We start from the raw sequence: 26,619 nt of genomic DNA, 5'->3' as shown, positions 1-26,619 counted from the left end.
ACAAGCATGTTAATCTAACTCTTATATCGATCAAAATTGTTTTAGTAAAAAACCAAAACAAAAAATGGTCAAAATGATGAACTAGGGGCACATTTGAGTCAGGCTTCCTGTCTTTCCCAATTGTCAACATACTTGCCAAGAAGGACACTCTACTTGCTAGGAAAGGGCACAGCTGAAGCTGTCAGCAAAGGGCCAAAGGCTCTCTTATCCTCAGAACAACGAGGTATCAAGTCAAGTGCGAAGCACGAATTGGAATGGATCAAGATGTTCCACTTCCTCGTCTGGACAGATCTAACCACGTCCAAATTCCCTAGCAGAGCATCGTCCACCGATGTCGGCTGCAGATTTGCTACACACCCTGTTGTAGCGCAACCCTCTGTGAGAAAGTTCACTGTTGTGAGCAGAAGAAAAAGAATCTGGTAGAATACCAGGGGCAAGAGCCCACAGCTTCCTGTTTATCCATCAACCACCCGGGGGAAGGATGAAAAATGAGAGATTGAAGAATAGAGAGATGTGCGATGAGAGAAAAAGTGAGAAAATGGTTTTTTTAGAAAAAAACAGAGCTTGAGGGCCGAGTGATGTGAGAATCACAAATGAGAAAGGGTGGGAAATAATACCTGGAGAAACCGGCTTCTCGTGCACTGAGAGGTCTCTCGTCTTTGTAACACGTCTGTGTGTCATGTCTTTTGTTTTGTTTGTCTCGATTCTTGCTTTGAGTCGTTCCAAGTGTGTCTCAATGTGTTTAGGTTGTTTACCTTTTTGTTTTCCGTTATTGAGTCTTTTTCGCTGTATTCAGTTATAGGCTCAATACCCGGTCAAGAACTCATTTCTCAATTTCAAAAAAAAATCATCTTGTGCTCAGAGTGCTGTGCCATTCTCCACATTTGTGCAAAACAGTATTTGTTCTTTCATAAAACTGCAGGGTCCATCCCCGATAAGTATGAACAGTAAAATAAGGAGTATGCCTCTACCTTAAGCGCAAGATCAAGCCTGCTTCAAAGTTATACACCCTTCCACCCGCATTGTTATGCACCCTTCCACCTGCATTGTCATGCACACCTTTACTTGCGTTGTCACGCACACTCGTTGTATTGTCATGCACACCTTACTTGCATTTATTTGCACTTGTGTTATCTTCTATCGTTTATTCTTTTACGCTGAGCAGCGTTTGGGATCGTTGTCCTCTGGAATTTTCCCAGGTTGCATTATAGACGCGCTGGGCGGTTTATTGGACCTCCTCTCACGATTTTAGCGTGGTTTGAGTGTCCCGTTCCTCACACGATTTTCAGCGTGCTTGGAATTTATCCCAGGTTACGTTGTAGACGCGCTGGGCGGTTGTTGTTGGACCTCCTCTCACGATTTCAGCGTGGTTTGAGTGTCCCGTTCCTTACGCGATTTTCAGCGTGTTTGGAATTTATCCCAGGTTGTGTTGTAGACGCGCTGGGCGGTTTGTTGGACCTCCTCTCATGATTTCAGTGTGGTTTGAGTGTCCCGTTCCTTACACGATTTTCAGCATGTTTGGAATTTATCTCAGGTTATGTTGTAGACGCGCTGGGCAGTTTGTTGGACCTCCTCTCACGATTTTAGCGTTGTTTGAGTGTCCCGTTCCTTACACGATTTTCAGCGTGTTTGGAATTTATCCCAGGTTCCGTTGTAGATGCACTGGGCAGTTTGTTAGACCTCCTCTCACGATTTCAGTGTGGTTTGAGTGTCCCGTTCCTTACGCGATTCTAGCGTGGTTGGAATTTATCTCGGGACGTGTGAAGCGCAAGCCTGAGTAGTTGTTTTCGCACCTCTTCTCACGATTTCAGCGTGGTTAGAGTATCTCCTTTCCTCACACGATTTCAGCTTGTTTGGAATTTGTTTACCTCTTCTCACGATTTCAGCGTGATTGGAGCCTCCCCTTCCTCACACGATTTTCAGCATGTTTGGAATTTATCTTAGGTTGCGTAGAACGCGCTCCTGATTGATTTTCTTTGTTCTGCCTCCACTCATGAGTCCAACGTGGTTGGAGTATGTCACCCTTTGCATCTATTGTACTCTTTATTGCATCGCATCTATTATCTACTGCATCACATCTGTTACATCCATTGCATCATATCTGTTTATTGTCTGATCTAGGAGACCTTAAATCCCGCATCTTCATTCGCACTATGTTATGCATTCTCCGGTCTAGGAGACCTTAAAACCTCTAAAGGTGCAATTCCTTTGGTGTTTGTCGTGCCCGAACGACTTCCAATGGTCTGGTAAAGCCACCTGCCTGTGTTAGCGGTGAGTTCCTAGGAGACCAACTGAGACGGTGGAAACTAGAGTTCGAATGGCTCATGCCTAGAACGCAAAGGTTCAGGATTTCCGAGACTAAAGTCTGGTTTAAATACCTAGGGGTGTATCCTCGGCTTGAAATCTGTATGGCAGCCCCATAGGTTAAGATAGCATGTGTATGCGCCTCAATTCTGGATACTGAGCCAACCTAGTATGCCACCCTGTTGGAGAATAGGGAAAGTTGCAACCATAGCCAGGGAGAAAAGTATTACTGTGGTTCAACAGAGAAGAAGGAGAAGATTCCCACATCAGCATGAGGTAGGACATTGCCAAGGTAAGTCATCGCCGGTTGCCCCTGTAAGGTACCTTCCCTTCCTAGCTTTTACATTGCATTTTAGTTGCTACATTGCATTGCATAAATCCTGAATTTTCAAACCGGCTTCGTGTAGCGTATAAGTCCAATTTTCAAACCGGCTTCGCGTAGTGTATAAGTCCAATTATCAAAATCTTCCTGCATAACATTTTGCATCCTGCCCCTGAACTACGCTGGTTTGATTCCTTGCAAAGGGATACGTAGGCAGCTTGCGAGCACAACCATTTATTTGTCTATACTTTGTTTGTTTGTCCAAGTCTTCGGCCTTGTCAAAAATGGGTCGACTCTGGGCTTTGACATTCACTCCCGTCACTTCTTGACTTCTGAGTTCTGTCAAAGAGGGGCAACTGTAGACACCCCATTTTGACCGCCCTTTAAGACTTGGGCGCTACTGATGGTTTACTTGGTGGTGAAAGGTGTGCAGGGCAAATGGTCGATTTCTTCGGCGAGGAGAGAGTAAAATCCCAATTTCACACCCCTTTTTTAGACTAAAACTATTTTGAATGGTTTTTGGACCTTAAAACCCTCTCTTTCAAAACATTTTTGAAAATTGGTTCCTACGATGTCCTGATGCTCGTATTTTGTTCAGTGTCGCGCCTTTCGGTAAACTGAGCAAGGACAAAGTGGAAATGGATGAAGGAGAGATGAACTCTTTTGAAAAATCTTTCAAAACACCTTGCTTAGGGGTTTGGAGTTAAAGAAAAGAGGAGAGGAGGGAAGAAAACAAGTTTGGGAGAAGTTCGGCATGAATCCGGGTAAGATCGAAACTGACCGACTTCACCAAAACAGGAATAACGTTTTGCATAGTTGGCATTTTGATTCCAGGCTGCCACCATTGGAAAGCTTACTTCTGGGGCTTCAATTTGGACATACGAATGACCTAAAAAGGAGTCCAGATGAAGGATATATGCCCGATTGAAGTTGGACCTACAGAGCAGATTTTCTCTGCCGGCCATCGATGATGCAGTGCCAGCCACCAGTGATGTACTGCCGGCCAACAATGTCAAAAATCAGTTTTTTAGATATTTTACCTCCAGCTGTTAGGCACAAGTCCCCAACTCAGATATTTCGACCAACCTTTGCTTTTTGCTATATATGAGGCCATATATCATATATTCAAGGGGGTTAGAACACTTAGAACTTCTTAAGCAAGTTTTGAGAGCCTCTCTCTACACCTCTCTCTTCACATTCCTCTCCCTCAAGAACTCTTGAGCATTTGTGCTAGAAGGCTTGCATGCGACCATCTTCAACCTATCAACTCTTGAGAAGAGTTGATCACCATTGGCTTGAGGTCCCTTGGAACTTACTTTTGGGCTGCTCGAAGGTTGTTTGGCTCAGATTTGGGGCTGTTTTGCTGCTGTCCTTCAAGGTTCTTCAAGGGTAAGCACTTGCTGTTTTGAAGCTTTGTTTTGCATGCTTGTTTTACTACCATTTCAAACTATTTTTGGCTTGGTTTTGAACTGAAGAAAGGTCTGATTTTCAGTCCTAAAAGTCTTGGTTTAAGCCTTGTTTGGCAACGGGGTTGTCTCTCCCTTTTGTTCCTTAGCTTGTTTAGCTTTTGAGCCATCTTTCAAGGCCTTTCAAAACAACTTTTTGTGGCCTTTGAACCACTGAAATCCAGAGGATTTTCAGTGGTAAAAACCTTGTTTTGAGGCACAAAATAGGAGGGGGTGGTCCCCCTTCCTTTTGTCTTGTTTACTTGCATACTTGGCCTTCCAAAGGGGCTCCATTTTGCATGTTGTGAAGTCACATTTCAGGCCCTATTTGGTGAGTTTTAAGGTCTGCCTTGACTCTGTCCGGAGCCCTTTTGGCCATACTTTGTGTCTATAATGCATGTGTAGAAAAATCCTCTTTAAGGCCTTTCAAAAGGACCTTTCTTTGCAAGCTTCCAAGCTTCATTTCTAGCATTTTCAGTGGGTTTTAGGACCCCCATAAGCCATTTCCAGAGCTGGTTTTGCCATGTTAAGTGTCCTTAATGGATGTGTGGAGTAACCTCTCTTGTAGCTTATCAAAGGAGCACCCCATTCAAGCATGCGTGGAACTCATTTCAGTATGTTTTTGGGGTTTATTTGACATGCCATGTTACTGTTTTGGCCTGGTTTGGTGACCTCTCTTGTGCTTCATTTACATGCCATGTAAACCATGCTTACTAGCCTAAGTTGCATGTTGTTTTAGCACTTTTGGACCATGCCTTGAACTAATATTGTGCTTGTTTTGGATTGCCCTAGCTCTGTTTTTGAGTCTTGTGGTTGAATGATGTTAGTTTTGCATGCTTGTAGTTCAATGCCCATGCTTAACTTTGAGTTTTAAGGTCCATTCCATGCATGTACTGAGGTGTATTCATGTTTTAGGCTCTGTTTTGCCATGTTTCAGATCTGTTTTGGTCTGGTTGGGGGCTTGGTTGCTTGCTTTATACACTTGTAATGTAATTTTGCTCCATAGCCTAGCTTGTTTCATGCTTTAGCCTATCTTCCTAACATGTGCTAGCTTAACTTTGGCCTGCAATAAGCGCTGTTTTGCTATGATTAAGCTTTGTTTTGAGGTGTTATGGTAGCTTGTGCATTGCTTTGCATGGTTGTGGTTTAAATGTTTAGAATGGCCTAAAGGAGAGCATGCTTTTCTAGTTTGTTTTGGCAACTTTCCAGCATATTTTAGGCCCTAAATTAACATGTAGAAACTCTGTTTTGGGCTGGATAAAACTCTCATGCATTGCATTACATAGTTGTAGTTCATGTGCTTCAAGAGCCCATTGTTTGGGCATATCATTTGAGCTTTTTTTGGGTGTATGATCATGGCATTTTCAATATCATTATGGCATGTAGAGTGATTGTTTTGAGGTGTTTGAGACCTGCAAGCATTGTATCATATAGATCTAGTTTATGTGCTTCATTGGCCTCTTGCATAAGCATGCTTAATTAGCTTGTTTTGGCCTTGCTTCCTTGCACTTTGGGCACTGATTTGGGCTTAGTTGAGAGTTGTCCACATTGGTTCAAGTCCATCCCTTGCATGTTGTTGCATGCTTGCCTTGCATATTGTTGTATGCTTGCTCCATATTTGCATGTTGTCGCATGTTAATTCCATTACATGTCGTTGCATGTTCATTACCCTTCATCTTGCATGCTCAAGTCATATTACATGATTGCATGTTCAAGCTAGTACCGAGTATGCCATATAGTTATATTGCATGTTTGCCATGCTTATGTGTCACATTGTTTGGATTAAGTGTTAATTCGAGCACGAGAAACAAGGGACGTTTCATACACCGAGTGATGGAACGTGTCTCAATTTTCGGTCGCCGAAGCTCTTGATGATTCATGATAGAATTCTAGGCTTTACTTGCTTTATTTGTGCATTCATTTTCATATTGATTTGCACAAGTCGGATCCTTGGCCATCATGCATCGGGATGCGTGATTGATGGTCGTGGATCCGACTATGCCTCTCCTTTGATGTTTTGAGGTGATTTGGAGTGCCATGGTGCGTAAATGTCCTTGGGAAACCCTCCATTTTCTCTATTTTGTGCTTTGTTGCAGTTTGGTGTCATAGCACACCAGTGGCCGGCAGCCTGCCACTGATGGCAGGCAGTGTGCCACCCTTGGCCGGCAATGGACCACCTTTAGCCGGCAGATCTCCCTCCATGGCCAGCAGGCCACTAGTGAACTCTCCAGCAGGGTTTTGGTAAGTACCAGCAACAAGCACTGGAAGACACCCTGCAAACAGAGCCTCTAAAGAGCAACCGGAAGGCCTTCCCAAGCGAGGAACCGAAGCGAGCATGCATGCCTCCCTTCTTCAAACAGAGCCGGAATAGCACCGTTTACTGCTTTCCCTACTTGCTTGTTGTCATTCATTAATTAGTTAATTGATTCGTTAATTAATTAAGTTGTGTAATAATTAGTTGTGGCTAGTTATTCAATTTGGTTCTGTAATAATTAATTAGCTTGTGAGTTAGTTAATTAGGTGGCTTGTATTATTCTTTCAGACCCTTTGAGCGAGGGCACAATTGTAATAAGTGTGCGTGAGTATGTGTATGTCTTTCAACCTCACGTCTTTCTTCCCTTTTATTTACTAGCTTTCGATGGTTAGTTTAGGGCATGTTTTGATTAGCATACTTATGCTTGCATGTTTGCATCCATTCATCTGTATTGCATGCACCGGGCTCGGCACATCATACTAACTGCATTTGTACTTCAAAATTCCGAGTTGAATACATGTTATCCGTAGCATCATCATATGCCATCTTAAATTAGCCAAGCCTATTCTAGTTGCATTTTTCTTGCGATGCATTAGCCATTCTAGCATGGACTTGGATCATACATTTGATTACTAAAAAGTTTTTTGTTTTGGCTCGGAGTACACTGTAAGTATTTGTGCTTTAGCATCTCGCATGAGTGTGAATGTTAACATGACAGCATGCTTACCATGAGGCTACCTGCTTATGTGATATACCTGCCTGAATGCCTGTGGGTGAAGATTGGGTTATTTGGATTGGAACAATTCATCAATTTTGAGTTTTAAGCCTACTTGAGAGTGGCAAATCATCATGTTTTCTAAGCCCACCTGAGGGTGGCAAATCCACATTTTAAGCCTACTTGCGAGTAGCAAACCCTTTTCAAAACAAACATGAGATGTTTTGTTCCAATTCGGGCGATCCAGTCTATACTTGTATGCTGTGCGCATCACATAGTAAATCTAGGCTAATAACCGGAATAAGAATGCATATTGTTTTCAAAACTAGATATCATGGTTAGTAGAGGCCGATCTTTGATTGGGCAAGCGGGGGTGCTCATAGCTGACCTTCCCCAATCGTACCCAAGTTCCCGAGCCGAGGCAACTTTGGTGATGACGGACACGTGGCCTTAGGCAACGAGTCAGGGTTTCCTAAATTTCCCCAAAATAAAATATTTAGGTGGCAACTCTGTATCTGGCAAAACAGTCCATGTTTGGCACTTCTTTCTAAAAAAAATATGTTTTCCAAAATGATTTGCCAGATTTGGACTCTTTGATGATTCATCGGTCTTGCATTGCACTCTGTGTGATTAGATACAGGACCGTGACTTTGAGTCCTGAACTGTGATGAGCCCAAATGAACAGAAAGGGAATTTCCCTCCCGGGACGTTCGGGACGTCTACAGCGGGTCCCTTTGCGCTTGAACGGAGTTTGCACCCTTTCAGTATTTTGTGCGTCTGCAAAAACACTACAGGTGTGTTTTTCACGCTCGAGCGGACTGCCTTACGCTTGAGCGGGTAGGGCTCGAGCGGGTATCTGACGCTCGAGCGGGTGTTCGAAATCAGTAAAAGTACTAGAGGAGTGTAATCTACGCTCGAGCAGGTAGTGTTTTGCTTTTGTGCCTTGGCGCTCGAGCGGGTTAATTTTTTGTGATTGACGCTCGAGCGTCCTATTCTCTGCTCGAGCAAATCATACGTATATCAGATCACAGCTGGGTCTTTTTAAATCACTTTTTCAACATTCACTCTCTCTCTAACTTTTCAAAACCCCAATTTTGGCAGCCTCTCTCTCTACACTCTCTTTCTCTCTAAGGTTTGATCTAGTTCTAGTGTGTTTCTAGCCTAGTCCATTTGTAAAAAAGGTTGTGCTTGGTGTGGGCTTCACTTTGATCCGAAAATCTCCTGGTTTGGAGCACTTCGAGTTTTCTTCAACTTCTCCATTTGGTCTCTCTATTTGAGGTAGGGATAACTACTTATTTTTATGATCTTTAACATAGATGTTGGGCATTTTGTATAAATGGGTTGATTTGGGAAGTTAGGGTTTGAGATTTGAGATATTGAAAATAGGGGTTTTGTTCCTTTTGAACTATCCATGTGCAGATAGGCCTTAAAATGAGATTATGAATGTTTTATTAATGATATTTGGACCATTGGGTCAATATTGAGAAAAATGGGAAAATGGGAAAAATGCCATATTTGGGTTTTATTGGGTCATTAGTGTAATTAATGACTTACATTGTGAAATATGAAATTGGGATGGAAATGATGGAATTGGCTTAAGATGAGATCGAATGGTGGAGTCAAATTTATTAATCGCTCATTTTTGAAAATGTTGATAATTTATCTGTTGATGCATTTATTATCTGTTTAGAAATAATGGCTTTGGGCTATTGGTGGAGGATAGTGTTGATTGTTGTAGATACTGTATGTTGATTAGGGAAAACTAAAACTAATCGATTGAATATGTCATTGAATATGACGGTTGGAATAATACATCAAATATGTGTATTGATTGATCATGTATATGATAATTGTTTATATGCATTGTATTGTGTGGGAGGAGATAGATGATGTACTCCACGGTTTGGGAGGAGATACGAGATGGACTCCACTGATACAACAAATATGTGTATCATTTGTGAAGTATGGAAATGTTTTAATATGTTATTGATACAGCAAATTTGTGTATCCATTGTGAAGTATGGAAGTGTTTTGATTTGAGTTGATATCTCATTTAAAAAGGAAGTGCTTTAATATGAGTCGTAGTCTCATTAAATTGTTGGCCAGGTTCTGAGCCATGTTATGAATTGAAAATTTGATAAGTAAAGGAAAGTGGAATGAAATGTGGATATATCTGTCATGGAATTGGATTGCGTTGTATGTTGGTTTGTATGAGTTAAACATTTATCAAATGCTAATGTTTTAGTTATTGCTCATATTATGTTTAGTATATCTCTACTGGGCGTTGGCTCACCCTATATGGGACATCATTTTCAGGTACAGGTGACATGACACCTCTAAGGACGTAGCTTGGGAGGCTTAGTGGCTGAGAGATCATTTTGTGATTATTTTTTGTATTACATGTAAATCAAGCCAAGGGGCTTATTTTGTGTTTTGAGTTAGTACTCTCTTTTTGTAACCAAGTGTTGGCTTGGAAAGTTGTAAGCCCGTAAGGCATTTACTTTCGATGTCAACATGTAATACTTTTGTAATAAATACTCTAATAAATAGAATTATGCTTTATTCTCTTAAGTTTATGGATGTCTTAAATGTATGATTATGGGTTTATTTTCAGGGCATTACAACCCCTAACTCCAAAGATGCCTTAAACCACCATTTTTAAGCCTTAAAAATAGTGGTTTTTGTAGTTGAAAAGTAGGCCAAAAACAGCATGCAAAAGTGACCAAACTAGTGTGCAAAAATAAGCTTAAAAGGGGTAAGTGTTTACCTTTGAAGCACAGTAGCAAAACAGTCAACTTTCTAAACCAAAACTAACTTTGAAAGCTCAAATAAGACCTCTAAGAACCTCAGCTACAAGGTAGTCTAATTTGACTAAGTGTGCTAGTGCAAATGTGCAAAGGAAACTCACTTTCAAGCACTAAATAGGAAGAGAGAGAGGATTCTAGAGAGAGAGAGAGAGAGAATGAAATTTTGCTCATAAAATGTCTAAACCTCCAAAATGGGGGAGGGACCTCTGCTTATATAAAAAATCAAGCCAAAAGCTTGGCTTCATCCTTCTATACACGTGTATGGAGGATACACTCAGTGATCAACAGCTGGCAAATAAATATCTAAAAAAGGAGAAACATAGCCGTCGGCCACCACTAATAGCCGGCAGGCACAAGCCATGGCCGATGGACACTAGGGATGGCCAACAAGCCATCCTCTCCTCCAGATTCAAAGCAATAAGCTCTTGGTCCACAACCAAGCAGAAAATAGACAAGTTGAGAGGCTCCAAGCCAAGGCGCTCAGCCGAGACCTTGAAGGACTCAAAATGAACACGAGCATGCACAATCATCGGGTATTCAAACGATGATGTCCAAGTCTTGAGGACAATAAAAAATGGAGTGTCTACACGTCTCAATAAACCTTAAACAATATTTAATTAGCACCATTGCTTAAGACAAAAAACTATTGCTAATATTTTTAGCAGCATTTCTATAGATTTTAGCAACCTATTATAAATGCCGGTAAACCTTTTTTAATCAAATATTTAACTTGAGCAGCTGCATGGGTTAGAGTCAAAATCATTATGATTGTTTTTCTATTAATATTGAAGTAATGAGGAGTGTTTAGGTTCCATTTGGAATGCTTGCAATGGTTTGGTGATGTTAAATATAGTAATTATATATTCTGTCTATTATGCATATTATTTATATTTATTATCATATTTAAAATTACCATACTTAAGTTTTACTCCTACTATATAAAAGAGTTTTGTATACTGTTATAACTTTCAATATAACATTCTTTTTCTCTCTCTTAGATATTATAACATGGTATCAGAGCTATAGGTTAAGCTCTTAGTGTTCTTCATCTTACTGACAGGCGGCAACCTTGCCTTGGCCACTCGCTAGACCTCAGTCCTATCTGTTGTCTTACCATAACCGCTAGACCTTCTTCAGCATCACCGTCTTCACGTCACTGCATCTCCTATCTTCGGCATCTCTATCATCACCGTTGCCCACAAACCCATAAGCTTCACAATTTTTTAATGAAACCCATCCAAAATTCTCTCTTGGGCCTACACACTCTTTTTATTCAAGCAAAACAATCTATTTTTCAACTTAATCACATAGGCTTGTCCCATCATTATTTTTTTATATATCATTTTCTCTCTCTTTTTGTTTTTATTTTTCATACAGCCATGTGATCTTCACTTTATTATTATTATTATTATTATATTTTGACCTGGTGAAAATACTCACCTATGGAGTTTGTTTGCCTTTTGTCTACCTCTCCAACATTTCAAACCCTTTTTTCAAAATTTTCATTATCATCACACTTTCATCATTTATTTAAAACATTTGCTCCCCACCCTTTAATATATATTTGTTTTTTATTTACACCGATTTTTTTCGTGAATCCGTTTTCAATCCGTTAAATATATATATATATATATTTTTTCGCAGCTGACATCTTCTACCTTCTGCTTTATTATTTCATCTGTTTCAACCTAAAATAGGTTTTCATCTTTAAATCTATTTGAGTTTGAAGGGGATATTATACATATGTCATGGTGAGTATGGTAATACACCATACGAACCACCCAAGTCGTCCCTTGGCGCATTCTCTAAGTTGCCCCCTTGGTGCACTACCTAAACTGCCTCCCTTGGCACACCCTCTAAGTCACCCCTTGGCACATTGTCTAAGTCTCTCATTGGCCTCTTGGCGCACTCCTTAAGTCGCCCCTTCTGCTCACTCCCTAAGTTGCCTTCCTTAGCGCACTTTTTAGGCCGCCCCTTTGGCGCACTCCCTAAGTCCCCCCCTTGAAGCCTTTTTTTTTCCTTTCCAAGCTGCCTCTTGGTGCACATGGTTCTCTTCCAAGTCACCCCTTGGCGCACTTCTTCATCTATTGCCATCATCGTTCAGTACCACGTCATAAATTACGTGAGTGCTACGTTTGCTGGTTCAATACTTGCTCTTCTTCTATAACGGTCCAACACAACTATACTCTGTCTCCCGACATTAGCTCCGTGATCTATCTCAAGCGCACATGTGCTCCAATCCGAACTTTGCAATCTATTTGCCTCGGATCTATCCATGTTTTATTTTATTTTTATTTCATATTGTTAGGTTTTATTTCTTGGCAATCCCGTTTGACAAAACTCCTTTGAGTTGTAATTTTATTTTCACTTTTTATTTCAGTGAGGCTATGAGTGTTTAGATGCGAATCCAACCCGAATTGTGCTTTTCAGAGAAGTTTGTGATGATAAAGCGTTCAAGATTGCCACTTCGCTGATTATGACGGGGATCGAGCTGCCCGGTCAGCTCGTTATATTTTTCCAGTTTTTCTAGTTTTGGCCTTCCCGCTCGAGCGGGTAAAGGGACGCTCGAGCGGGGATTGGAAGCTCTCAGCATCTCTGCAGTCGCCTGAAAAAGTACTGGATGGTGTGATTTGCCGCTCGAGCGGCAAAACCGACGCTCGAGCGTGGAGCTTGTATGAAATCACAGAATTTGAAGTCTCCGCTCGAGCGGGGAAAAGGGCGCTCGAGCGGACCGCGCGATCCCAGATTTCCAAATTTGATTAAAGAGTTGGTTTTCTTCTGAAATTAGGATTGCTTTGGTTTTCTATAAATAGTTGGTTTTCTACCAACACTAGGGGGACTTCTCCAGATCTTATTTTTGGATCTTAAGGTTTATATCTGGAGAGATTTTGCTAGTTTTCTTTGATGTTTGATTGAGTATTCAAACTCATGGTTTAAAGAGAGTACATCAAAGGTTGTGTTTTGTTCTACAAAAGAGAGAGTTGTTCTTCGGTGGATTCTGAAGAATTCGAGCCTGAAGCTTTGGTGGATTCCGGGGTGGCTCATCGTAAAGACAATTCCGAGGTGAAGACGGGTTGGAAGAGGCACATAGAGGTTGGTTCAATTAGGCGTGGATTCGCTAGGTAATTGAGAGTATACCTGTGTAATTCCTTTAAATCTTCTTAGTGGATTGTTTTGTGGCTGTTGCCCGTGGTTTTTTTTATCACAGTTGGAGGTGTCCAATTGTGGTTTTTTCCACGTTAAATCGTTGTGTCTCTTTGTCTTGATTGTTTGGTTGGGATTGTTATATTCTGCTTAAAATTGATACATAATCACAAATCAACATCTAGGGGATTTCTAGATTTTTCAATTGGTATCAGAGCGGGTCGTTCTATTTTTTTTAAAAAATTCTTTTAGAACGAGATCTTGTTTGATTTGTGATAATGGATACAATTCGTGAAGGAAATTCTATGGTTCGACCACCCCTACTTGACGGATCTAATTATTCTTTTTGGAAAGCTCGGATGAGATCTTTTTTAAAATCTGTTGATGAAAAAGTTTGGCAATCCGTCATGAATGGGTGGACTGAACCAACAATTACCGTTGATGGAGTTACAATCCCCAAACCAATTGATAAGTGGGACACACCTGATTACCAAAATTGTAGCTGGAATAGTAAAGCTATCAATTCTCTCTTTTGCGCTGTCACACCTGAAGAATTTAGTCGTATTTGCAATTGTGAAGTCGCAAAAGAGGCTTAGGATATCTTACAAACTATTCATGAGGGCACTCCTTCTGTGAAACGTTCAAAACTTCAAAGGCTCACATCTAGTTTCAAAAACCTTTCAATGAAAGATAGTGAGACCTTTGATGAATTTTATGCGAAGTTGAGTGACATTGTAAATTCCAGCTTCAATTTAGGTGAAAAAAATTCCAGAATCCAAAGTTGTGGGAAAAATTTTGAGATCCTTGCCCGATCGGTTCCAACCAAAAGTTACGGCTATTGAGGAGGCTCAAGATGTTGACAACCTCAACCTGGATCAGTTGGTTGGAAATCTCCAAACTTATGAGGCACACAGGAATTTCAAAACGAAACAAAAAGATATTGCTTTTAGTAGTGCTCATAAAGTTAGAGAGGATTCTGATGAGGATTGTGATATAGATTCCAAGATTACGGCTGCTTTTGTTAAACAATTTAAAAAATCTTTTTTGAAAAAGATTCCTAATCTTTTGGAATCTACTCATTCTCATTAATCTAAAGGCAAAGATAAACTCAAAATTAATTCTATAGCCAAGAAGGAGAAAGGAAAGATACAAGGAAACTCTGAAAGACTCCAATGCTATGAATGCCAAGGATTTGGCCATTTTGCTCAAGAATGCCCCACTCGGTTGAGGAAGAAGAAAGCCCTCGCTATCACTTGGGATGATGAATCAGAATCTGATGAAGATGAAAGTGACAATGGAGACCAAGGCGAAGAGGGACATAAACAATTTCTTGCTTTCATGGCGACTTCCGAAGCTGAAGGACAAACAGATTCTCCGAAGATGTCAGTTGAGAATATCACTGATGATGAATCCTCGGAGAGTGATCATGAAGAGCTTTAGCAAGCTTATGAAAAGTTGTATAAAGAATCTCTTGACTTGTTCAAATTGAATGACAAACTCACAAAGAAACTCAAAACATGTGAAAGTGAGAATGTCAAACTTAAGGAGGAGATTTCCGAGGCCAGAATTAATGCCATCAAGGTAGCTGATGATCAACAAGTTCTTTGTGCAAAACTGTTGACTTGTGAGACAGAGAGGAATGAGCTGCTACAAACCCATGCCATGTATGAAGAAAAGATTGAATCTCTTGAGATGTCACAAGTTGCTTTGGAAGAACTAATGGTCAAGAAAGAGGAAGAGCTCAAGTGTGCTATGGCTACCATTGGTCTTTGGAACAAAGGATCAAAGACCTTGGAGGATATCATTGGGTCTCAACACATGAGTTGTGACAAGAGTGGCATTGGCTTTGGTGGTAAGAAAGAGCAAAAACAGAGTGCCTCCTCATCTTATGATACAAGAACTCAAGGAAAGGGAGGACAGAAGATTCAACAAGAGGAAAGACTTCTCAAACTCCCTAGAGTTGGTAAGGTAAAAGAAAAGAAGGTACACCCTGTTTTTATCTGTCATCATTATGGTATGCATGGTCATATTCGCCCTTATTGTTATAAGTTGCATGGGAAAGTGTCTGAAAAGGGTAGAAATTTGAATACTTTTTGGGTTAGGAGACAGCCTTACATGTCTAAGCGGAATACCAAGATTCATGAGGGTGTTCACAACACCGCGACATTTACCAAGACCGCTAGACCTAATTTTGTTAAGATCAAAAAGATTTGGGTGAGAAAACTTGACTTGTGTTAATTTGTTTATTTGTTTTAGCTTTTGGATTTTTGTGTGTTAAACATGTGTGCTTGTTCATTTTTTTTTTGTCTTGCTTTATTCTTGAAAAAAAAAAAAGGAAAAATATCCCAAAAAGATTTTCTTAGTATGGTTTTTCAAGCTTGAAATTTTTGAGTGGTCTTTGGTGCATATTGGAATTGATGAGAATATCCATTACATGTTAATATATGTGTGCTTTCTGTGGTCATTACTCATTTTGGAGTGTGCATTTTTTGATTAGTATGTCTCATTCTGTACACACTCTTGGAATAGCAAATTTTGGAGTCTTCCACCTTAGTGATTATTTTTTTTTGGACTTCTGGCATTGTATCTTTTGGTTTTCTAGAGGAATTGACCTATACTAGCATATCATGGGTGATGTTGAGTCTCTTAACCACCTACCATCTTTTTGCACCTCCACGGCTTTCCCCTTAATTCTTTGCAGTCTAGCCATGAGGAAAAGGCTACCTCAGAGTCACCAACCAGGCCATCCTTATTATATCCATGCTTCTCTGGTTCGGTTTCCATACTCTTGAGCGTGTCAGCCACCAATGATTGTGCAAAAGAAAAAGAAAAAGAAAAAGAAAAAGAAAGAGAAAGAGAAGATGACAAAATATGCAAAAGAAAAAAAAATGTGCAAAAGAAAGAAAAAAAAAAATTCATTGATTGAGGGGGAGCCTCCGCCTTTACTCACCAAATACCCCTTGATTCCTAGTGGTTTGACTTTCCTTTGTTGTGCTTAGATTCTCTTGTCGGAGGTCCAGCTTTCATATCACTACTAGGATTGAATCTAGTGTTTGTCGAACTCCAAGAGTCACACACACACTTTTTATCATGGGATCTATGCTTTTCACATAATGCATCACTTTCTTGCATGAGGAATCTTCTACAGACTGTGCACATTGTGTTTTCTTGTAATGGTGCTTCTCGGATAATCTTATGTGTTTTAAGGTACTAATCTGAAATTCCTTGCTTGCTCCACCATATTATTTTTATCATTTTCTTCTTGTTCACTGTTTTCAGTGTTTGTGGTTGCTTTTAGTGAGGGGGAGTTTGGTTTCTTATTGCAAGAGTTGTTTAGCATGAACACTTTGATATGTTTGATAAGGGAGATTGGCTATATGTTTTGCATGTTGCTATGCACTGTTTGCCCTTCTTGTATGTTCCTAATATTTACATCGTCATATCATTGTTTGTGTGGTTTATGATCTTGCTTTTGTTGTTTGAGAGTTGTTGTTCCTGAGTCTTAGTTTTTCATCTATTCATGTTTTCCATCTCATGTTTCAAGATAATCTTGTCCTATGTTTATTGTTTTTTTCATATATTCTTGTGGGACTAATAGTTGTTTTGGAGATTGTGGCACTAATAACTGTTTTGCAGATCAAGACCTTGAAAAAGAAGTTGGCTTTTGTTGGCTGTAATGGGTTGGGGTGTTTAGGATTTTATTTGTTAGGAGTGTTTTGTCACGGCATTGCCAAAGGGGGAGATTGTTAGGTTTTATTTCTTGGCAATCCCGTTTGACAAAACTCCTTTGAGTTGTAATTTTATTTTCACTTTTTATTTCAGTGAGGCTATGAGTGTTTAGATGCGAATCCAACCCGAATTGTGCTTTTCAGAGAAGTTTGTGATGATAAAGCGTTTAAGATTGCCACTTCGCTGATTATGACGGGGATCGAGCTGCCCGGTCAGCTCGTTATATTTTTCCAGTTTTTCTAGTTTTGGCCTTCCCGCTCGAGCGGGTAAAGGGACGCTCGAGCGGGGATTGGAAGCTCTCAGCATCTTTGCAGTCGCCTGAAAAAGTACTGGATGGTGTGATTTGCCGTTCGAGCGGCAAAATCGACGCTCGAGCGTGGAGCTTGTATGAAATCACCGAATTTGAAGTCTCCGCTCGAGCGGGGAAAAGGGCGCTCGAGCGGACCGCGCGATCCCAGATTTCCAGATTTGATTAAAGAGTTAGTTTTCTTCTGAAATTAGGATTGCTTTGGTTTTCTATAAATAGTTGGTTTTCTCCCAGCACTAGGGGGACTTCTCCAGATTTTATTTTTGGATCTTAAGGTTTATATCTGGAGAGATTTTGCTAGTTTTCTTTGATGTTTGATTGAGTATTCAAACTCATGGTTTAAAGAGAGTACATCAAAGGTTGTGTTTTGTTCTACAAAAGAGAGAGTTGTTCTTCGGTGGATTCCGGGGTGGCTCATCGTAAAGACAATTCCGAGGTGAAGACGGGTTGGAAGAGGCACATAGAGGTTGGTTCAATTAGGCGTGGATTCGCTAGGTAATTGAGAGTATACCTGTGTAATTCCTTTAAATCTTCTTAGTGGATTGTTTTGTGGCTGTTGCCTGTGGTTTTTTTTATCACAGTTGGAGGTATCCAATTGTGGTTTTTTCCACGTTAAATCGTTGTGTCTCTTTGTCTTGATTGTTTGATTGGGATTGTTATATTCTGCTTAAAATTGATACATAATCACAAATCAACATCTAGGGGATTTCTAGATTTTTCACATATCTTAGTTTCTCTCTTAAAACTCAAGTTGTTATTCTTACTTGAGTTTGAGGGGAGTGTTAAATATAGTAACTATATATTATGTCTATCATGCATACCATATTTTATCATTACCATACTCAGTATTTGGTTATGAGATTTTGTGATGGTTAAATTTGTAGTGTAACTCGTTATGACACTTTTTTGGTGGTTGGTTATGACACTTTTATGGTTTTCTTTTGTTATCACCCAAATTTGTTTTGGTTATACCATTTTGTAGTGTTTGTTTATGAGACTTTTTTGTTGATGTTTTTGTTATGAAGTAATTTGGTTTTGTTATTAGATACAAACCATACGTGTCTTTTTTTTTGGGGGGGGGGGGTGTAGTAGTTGAAACTGTTTTTGTTTTGTGATTTTTTTTTTTTTTTGGTTTTCAACAATGTTACAATCTCCCCAAAACAAACATGATGAATATTCGTTTGAGTTGGTTTTAACTGTCAATGACTAGGGCTGGCTTAAACCTAAATTAAACAAAGTAAATGTGATGTTTTTGTAAGTAAAATGAGTCTACCATTTTTTATTTCAAAGGTCCTCAAGTTTTAACTCTCTTGTTCTCAAGACCCAAAAGATATACTCCTTATTTAAACTTTGTGGTGATTGGTGCGAGATTTTTGTGACATAAATGATCAAAATTAGTTTTAGTTATAAACCCAAGTCATTATAGTAGGCTTTGTGTAATCTTATTAAGAATCAAAGTTACATTAGTTATTAGACTTTGATAGTTTGGTTAGGAGGCTTATATGATATTTTGTTATGAACCAATTTGATTTTAGTTAAGAGTAAGTTTTGAACCATCTACACATTTTGTAGGTGTGCATAATAGTAGGGATGGACGCAGGATTCTAATGTCGGAGGGGCGAGTGTATATGCAATCAAAAAATTTGTAATGAGCATGTGATATACAATATCAATTTCTATCCAAATATCACAAAAATATATAATTAGATGTTTCCATACATCGTATATAATTACAAATATTATCAAAATACAATTGGATATGTTCTAGTAAATCCATATTAATTTTTAAAAAAAGCAACTATTTGCTCTACATATCTACTTAGGCATCTAAGGTTGTGCTTGATGTTCTTTCATAATATAAAAAGCATCTATGATGGAATCGACATCAAAATCTCGAGCAATGTCTTTCTCAACATATGTTAACAAGTAGCTTGAAAGAAAATCATCCTCTATTCTATTACGCAATCTAGTCTTTACAATTTTCATGGCCGAAATGCACGTTCTGTTGTCGCAGTAGAAACTGGTAAAGTTAGAAGAAGACGAATTAATCTATCGACAAGAGGATAAATTGTTGACTTCCTTGTTTTTACCAACATTTGGCACAAGTCAGAAATCGACAACAACTAGTGAAACTCAGGATGTTTAAGGATGTCAATCTCGTAGTTTTGCAATTGGAATTTCAAATGTATTTTTTCTTACTCTGTAAAGTCATTAGGATAAAATTGATTTGCAAGCTTGCATATATCTTCAATTTTGAATGAACTGTAATCATCCCTAGGATCTAAAGCAGGGCTAAGAATAAGCAACTCCATCACATCTTCTTTGAATCTGTTGTCCAATTCTTGCAATTGAGAATCACATATAATTGTAAAACTATCAACCCGAAAGTGATGCTCAATAGTAATGTGATCTCTTTGGTGACAAGCACGACCTCTACCAGATGTGTAGCGAGCACTCATATCAAGAATATCTATATCATATTTTCCACAAAATAGTTGAACATTTTCCAACAAAGTAATCCATTCATCTTCTCTATATTTTTGAACAAGTGCTTTTGTAGTTGACACTAGATGCATTGCATTGAATATATCTTGGGATTTATGTTGCGAAGCTTGGAAAATATCATTAGTAGTCCCCATAATATCTCTCATAAGATGTAAGATAAACACAAACTCAAAAGATGTAATCTTATTATAAACTCCATCTGCATCTGCACAGTTGAGTAGAGGTGGCTCCATCATTGATGACATTACTTAAGGCTGAACAAGTTGCACTAAACATATTTATCAAACTGGAAATAGATCCTATGTAAGAACCCCATCGAGTATCTCCAGCCCGTTTCAATGTCTCAACTTGATTTTTGCCTTTACCAGTTTCAACTTCATCAATGGCAAGTTTTACTGCAATTTCTTCACCTTAAGCAACTTTCAACTAATCATGCCTTTTACAAGAAGAGCCACATAGATTACCTGTGAGAGCTAGATAAGAAAAAAATTGGGCAATGGGTATAACCTCTCTTGCTGTCGCTACTAATGCTAATTGGAGTCGATGAGCAAAGTAATGAACATATAATACACAAAATGACAGTCATAAAGAAATAAGGCTTGCAACCCAGTCCACTCTCTACGCATATCACTAGCACCATCATACCTTTGACCACGAATATTTTGTACATAGATTATGACGAGATAGGACAATACATATTTTTTCTTTCAAAGTTGCTGATGTTGTATCTGATACATGAACTATGTCAAAAAAAGCTCCTTTACAAAGCCATCTTTATCAACAAATCTTAGAACAATGGCCATTTTCTCCCTCTTTGATTCATCTCAAGCTTCATCCACTATAATGCAAAGTTTTGTGTCATCAATCTCCTCACGAATGAATCTTTGTATTTTGTCAAAGAAAATACAAAGAATCTCTTTTTGAATTCGATGCGAGTAGTAAGAAGCATTTTGAGGAGCTTTGTCTAACACAACATCTTCCACATCCGCATTATAAGATGCCAAGAGCTTTATAAATTCAATAACGTTCCCTCGATTATTAGAACTATGACTTTCATCATGACCTCTAAATGCACAAGCTTGAAATGTAAGCCATTTGACAGTATCTATCGTAGTCTTCAACCGTAAACATTTTTTTGAAACTTGTTGAGGAATTTGTTTCTCAACTATCTTCTCAATGTGTTGCGATTGATTTGTTAAATCATAGCAAGATTTAACTGCAATTCTGTGCGATGGATTAGGACCCTTTCCCATTTGAGTTAAGAAAGCACAATTATTTCCACTATTGACTTTCTTCCATGGAGAAAATCCATAAGAAATGAAAGCACTAGAAGTAGTGCGTCCATTCAGTTTTGTAAAAAGATAGCAAGGAAGACAAAAGGCACAATTTTTGGTTGGAGAATATTCTAACCAATCTAGAAATAACTTGTACCAAGAAGCTAGAAAAGGACGCCCATTCTTCTCTTCGAAAGGTTGGTTGTCAGGTTGGTATGGTCCAAATTTGATGTAAGCTTGTCAAATCTCATCACGTTGAGATATCAAATAATCCCAAATTTGTGGTTGTAGTCCTGGATCCCTTACCAAAGAAGATGTATCAATTTCTTTGGATTCTATTCTAGGCACTTTACAAGGACGTTGTTCAAGAATTGAAGCTTCAACACTATCAATGGAAGGTTTTGTAGTTGCATTAACTTCTATATCTTGAGAGCCTCTTTTCTTAAAGCAAGAATCATTTTTTTTTTGTTCACCATAATTCACCTAAGATTCAACTCAATTTGATTTAAGAACCTGAAAATTATTAAACAATTTTTGTTATTCACTAGGTAAGAAGCACACTAAAAATATAATCTAATCTAACAAAGGATATGTCATTTTCAATGGGTAAACAATAAAAAAAAATTAACATAACAAACAACAGGTCAATAGAAATGTAATACAAAAGTATAAATAGTTGACTAAGAATTATATAAATGGTTCCATTATCAGCATTACCAAGTTCATAGTTCAATCTTTTTTTCCCAAATAATAAACCCTAACTCTTCTGAGAGAGAGAGAGAGAGAGAGAGAGAGAGAGAGAGAGAGAGAGAGAGAGAGAGAGAGAGAGAGAGTACTGTTGAAGGAATCACGATCTTGAACGCTGGAAAACTCACGACGTACAAGAGAGAGATTATGTTTTGGGTCATTGGTTCTAATAATTTGGATTCACTGGTTGTGAAATAAGAGAGAGAAGCGAAGCTAAGCTTCTTTGTTTTAAATATATGATGACTGCTCTAGATAGGCTACTGATGCCTACATATGACTGAGACTTGTATCTTCTTAAGTAATCATTTATTTTTTTATTTAGTTATAAGCAAATAACTAAAAAATTAGGGCCCTAATCAAACAAAAAGGACTTTGACATATTAACAAATAAATTCTCAATTATTTTAACATTACTAAATTTAAAATAAAAAAGTAATCATACTTCAAAAAATAAATTATTATTATTATTATTTTTAGTATTTATCAAAAAAATAAATAAATTTTAAATTTTAAAGTACAAAATTTAGGAGGTGGCAGTTCTTAAATTTTTTGCAAAAACTTTGGGGTGGCAAACCTATATAATTTCAAAATATTTATAATTTTATTACTATATCAAGTATTTTTTTTCAAAACTTTAGGGTGGCGGTCACCCCTAGCCCCACCCCCCCCCCCCCCCGTTCATCCCTGTATAATAGCGTTTTCCCATAAATAAAGTTGTTGCCCTCCATGAGAATTAGTTCAAAATTAATATTACTTCTAAGCTTTTATATATTGTACTCAACTTAATACAATTAAAAAAAAAAAAAAAAAAACTGTCATAATGAATTGATTAACATCTATCTCGTGCCTTCCTACATTCAAGCGTATAGAAGTGGTTAACTAAGTTAAATATTTATTTATTTTTATTAACAAAATAATATTTTATTAGAATAATAAAACACTACAAGATGAAAATAGAAATAACAAAAACATTGACCAAACCACATATTACAATAACTAAGAGAGATAAAAAGAATATTATGATTTGACATAAACTAAAAAAGTTAAAAAGCCAAAAAGTCCACACTATTTTGGAAAAAGCTTGTTGGGGAAGACTAGAGGTTTTAAATTATTATTTTGGAAGCTTGTGGGGGAAGCTATAGGGCAAAATTATTATTTTGCTCTTTGCATTTAACAACCTAAAAGTCAAAAAGTCAAAAATCAAAAAGTTAACAAGGGTAGAATGGTCATTTTGGTTTTACTACAGTATTTTATTACACATCTTCTCGTAAAAAGTCAAAAAGTTATCCCAAACATACATCTTTTTTTTCTCTATTTTTTTAACCAAAAAGTACACTTATTTGAACATCTCAAGGGAAATAGAAATAACAAAAACATCGACTACCACATATTAAAATATCAAAGAGATAACGAGAATGTTATATGTTATATTAGTGTTTAAAAGACTCCCATAAATCTTTATGAATCATATGATGCATACCCTGTGCACTAGAAAGTTTGCCAAAAGAAATAGGTTAACTTCAAGAGAAAAGTCAATTCCAATTCTTATTGGTATATCCAAGGATGGATCGCGGGGGATGGATCGCCCGGGGGGGGGGGGGGCGGCGGCCGTACCTTCAAAAATTTTAAAAATATCATATATTATACTAGAAATTTTAAAATAATTTAAAATTATAGGAGTTCGCACTCCCAATTTTTTTTAGATAATTTCAAAATTATATAGAGTAGCCCTCCCAATTTTTTAAACTATTTGGATTTTTTTTTTGAATTAGTTAACATATATAATAATCTATTTTAAATTTCATGTATATGTATTTTTTAAATTAGGTCAAGATGAAAGCAAAATTTTAGAAACTTTAATGGGTCAAGGTGTAAAACATGAAACTTTTACAAATATATAAACTATAAGGCTTGCTGGAGAAGCTTGTTCAAACAAAGCACTAAGATTAAAAAAAGAAAAGAAAAGAACTGATCTGAGAGACTTGTTGCGATTCGAAAGAGAGGAGAGGAGCAAAGAGATGAGGGAAGAAACTGAGAAGCTTTGTTGTCGGACTTCGTCAGAGCTGGTTGGCGTGGACGGTGGAACTATGGACTCTCACTGGTAAGTTATCTGATATCCCTTCAGCTTCAATGTGATTATTCTGTTTTTAGACTGAATATTATGATTGATTGTGATTTTACACTGAATAATGCAATTATTTTGCCATTAATTTGATATTGGTTGTTATTGGTCACCCATAAGCTTGCAAACAACTAGAAATCTTCAACCCAAGTTTCAGTTTTGGTATCCCAAACTTGACAACCCAAATTCCCAACTTCCTACATCACATAACCCACAATTACACCCCTACTGTCAATAGATTTCGCTCCTCTCTCCAAACACTCTTTTATTAAATACACATACACTCTTTCAGCACACACATCAGAATCCACCACCTCTAACATTATCTGGGTTAGTAATTGATTTTGAATTTTTTTTTTTAAAAATAATAATTTAATGACAATGTGGGGCCAATGCAAGCTAGTTGTTTTTTTGGGTGAAATTGTGGTAGAGAGGCTGGCATAGGGTGGAGAAGCCAGGAGTTGCGATGAATATCTGATAATTGTTATTGGTACAATTGTTAACTAAATATTGTGAATTTTTTTTTAATACTATGATTTATTGTAATTGGTAGGTGCTGTGTTGTGTGATTTCTTGATAATTGAATAGGCTTTTTAGGTTATGATTTGTTGATTTCCTCTAAGAATTTGGATAAAAATCTAAATGTTATTTTGTGCTACCATATATTTTATGACTTTAGGAATAGGATGGAAGATGGTTTTCTGGCTAGTTACTTGATTATGTACATTGAAAAAGACATTGCTCGAGGGTTTGATGTAGACTCTATCATTCATGCTTTTGATATTATGAAAGAGCGTCGAGTTCAATTGATGATGCCTAATTTTAGTAAATAAATGCATGTAGAAATAGTTACTACTTTTTGTAAGTGAATATGGGCAAAAAAATATTCTCAATTGTATGATCATCTTTTGGTACTCAACTATGTTGACAAGGAATATATAGTTCAATATTTAATTATACCATTATTGATTTTTTTTCATGTTAGTAGAAATTGGTATTGAACTTCAAATTTTATTGGTTAGAGGTTAAATGTACTTTGGCCCCCCCAAAGTCATAATCCTGGATCCGTCCCTGGGTATATCGCAGCAACAATTCGTCTATACGTCTTTGATATTATAGCATAAGCTGCAACTCGCAAAGCAACCAAAGTAGCCACACCACCAAGAAACCTGGAATACTGCCTAAGGTGAAATTTGGCAACTTCTCATTCAATATAACACAAAAAGTGACATAGAATCCAATTGCAGTAACAAGTATAAGAGCCCGAAAATAAAATGACCATTCCATAACCATTTTCCATGGTAGTGGAATCACTACCAGAAGAAAACCCGATGAAAACACAAATGTGAACAATAAGAACAAAAATAATTTAGATGGCCACATGTTAGGGTGCAATATATCTCCAACTTTGAGTATGAGCTTTTCACTCCCATGATGATTAGGCAAAGTGCAAAGAACAGTAAATATAGTAGTTATCGATATGTCACTGTATCCCACCAACCCAGCTTGTTTTGTGATGAGGTTCGTTCTGTCTGTAACTATATTGTTCTCTTGATTGCCACCTACTATGGCATTCTGAAGATCCAATGGTCGCATCATATTATTTTCGGGTTGAACATGAATCACATTTAACTATATTATGTGAGCTTAAAAGATTTAACTCCAATTTGGCAATAGAATCAAGGTGTACTGCATTATTGTTAAGATTTTCTATTGTTAATTAGATATTTTACACTTTATCAAAATTTCACTTTAATATTTTTACTTTCAAATTTGAAAATCAAACTTTACATTATGTTAAGTTGCAATATCATTTTTTATTCATACGTATTAATGAGGTTGATTAAAATTCATGAGCTCAAAGGATATTTTCGAAAGAAACAATATTAAAAGTAGAACAACTAAAAATATATTATTTGAGAGTTTATTACACTTTCTACCCTTAAACTATCGTCAAATTCTCTATTTAGTTCTTAAACTATCGATTGAATCTATTTAGTCCTTAAAGGATGTGTTCGATTGGACGGACTAGATAAGGGGGATTAGAATCCATCGGACTGGAATCTTGGGATTGTGAATCCTTCGGATTATTTGGTTAGATTGGATGTATATCCCGCATTTGTTTTCTCATGGGATTAAATGTTTGGAAAGGACAATTTTTAGTGAATTTAATGTTTGGACAGACTAGATAGGATAAATGAACAAAAGACTATTTTACCCTTTGACAATTATTTACTAAGTAATAGCAATATTAAACATATTTTTAATATTTTAATTATTTTTAGCTAGATTAAATAAAATTTATTTTATTTTATTTTTTACACAATTAAATAATTTTTTTAAAAAATAAAACAAATAAAATATCAATAAAAAAATATGTTATTTTTTTAATTAAAATTTTAAATAAATTTATTTTAAAAAATAAAAATAGTTAAATAATGAAATTAAATAAAAAATCTATTAAAATTTAAATAATGAAATTAAATAAAATATAAACAAAATTTTAAAATAAAATATCTATAAAAAATTATTCAAAAAAATTAAATAAATAAAATATCAATAAAAAGTTAAATAAAATTATTTTATTTTTAAATTGAGGCATTTAAATTTTATTGAATTTTACTAAGTATAATACATAATTAAATAGTAGATGATCAAAATAGTCATTTTACTACATAATCATGTGGGATTGTTATCCCATGAAAATTGTCCTACACCCCCCTAGGACAGTGTAATCCCATATATTGGAGATAAGAAGTCTGGTCGGACTCCATGTCCGGCGGACTAAAAAAAAAAAAACGCCGGATAAAAGGCTTCAAATGGATTACAATCCAAATAGTGTTTAGTCCCCCCCTAATCCCCCCAATCAAACGCACCAAAAGTATATAAATCAAAGTCTATTTAGTCCCCGAACTATTGATTGTGTCTCTTAAGTCCCTAAAGT

General features: G+C 37.2%; 2 protein-coding genes across 2 annotated transcripts; both read right to left on the bottom strand.

Moving 5' to 3' along the window:
• Nucleotides 1-19,222: 19,222 nt before the first annotated feature.
• LOC114256530 (uncharacterized) lies at nt 19,223-19,777 on the bottom strand. Its single transcript, XM_028196197.2, has one exon. It carries the CDS (start codon nt 19,775-19,777, stop codon nt 19,223-19,225), a length of 555 nt encoding a protein of 184 aa, XP_028051998.2.
• A 579-nt stretch (nt 19,778-20,356) lies between these two features.
• LOC145798409 (uncharacterized) lies at nt 20,357-20,785 on the bottom strand. Its single transcript, XM_082886107.1, has one exon. The coding sequence runs from the start codon at nt 20,783-20,785 to the stop codon at nt 20,357-20,359; it is 429 nt and encodes a 142-aa protein (XP_082742233.1).
• Between the last annotated feature and the right edge of the window lie 5,834 nt (nt 20,786-26,619).

This window comes from Camellia sinensis, chromosome 1, assembly GCF_055761805.1.
Source record: "Camellia sinensis isolate YWXY chromosome 1, ASM5576180v1, whole genome shotgun sequence".
Classification (NCBI taxonomy): domain Eukaryota; kingdom Viridiplantae; phylum Streptophyta; class Magnoliopsida; order Ericales; family Theaceae; genus Camellia; species Camellia sinensis.
This window is presented reverse-complemented; position numbering and strand designations above follow the sequence as displayed.

Coding starts and splice junctions, on each gene's coding strand:
- LOC114256530 (XM_028196197.2), bottom strand. CDS start 19,777: ATGTCATCAATGATGGAGCCACCTCTACTCAACTGTGCAGATGCAGAT.
- LOC145798409 (XM_082886107.1), bottom strand. CDS start 20,785: ATGGGAAAGGGTCCTAATCCATCGCACAGAATTGCAGTTAAATCTTGC.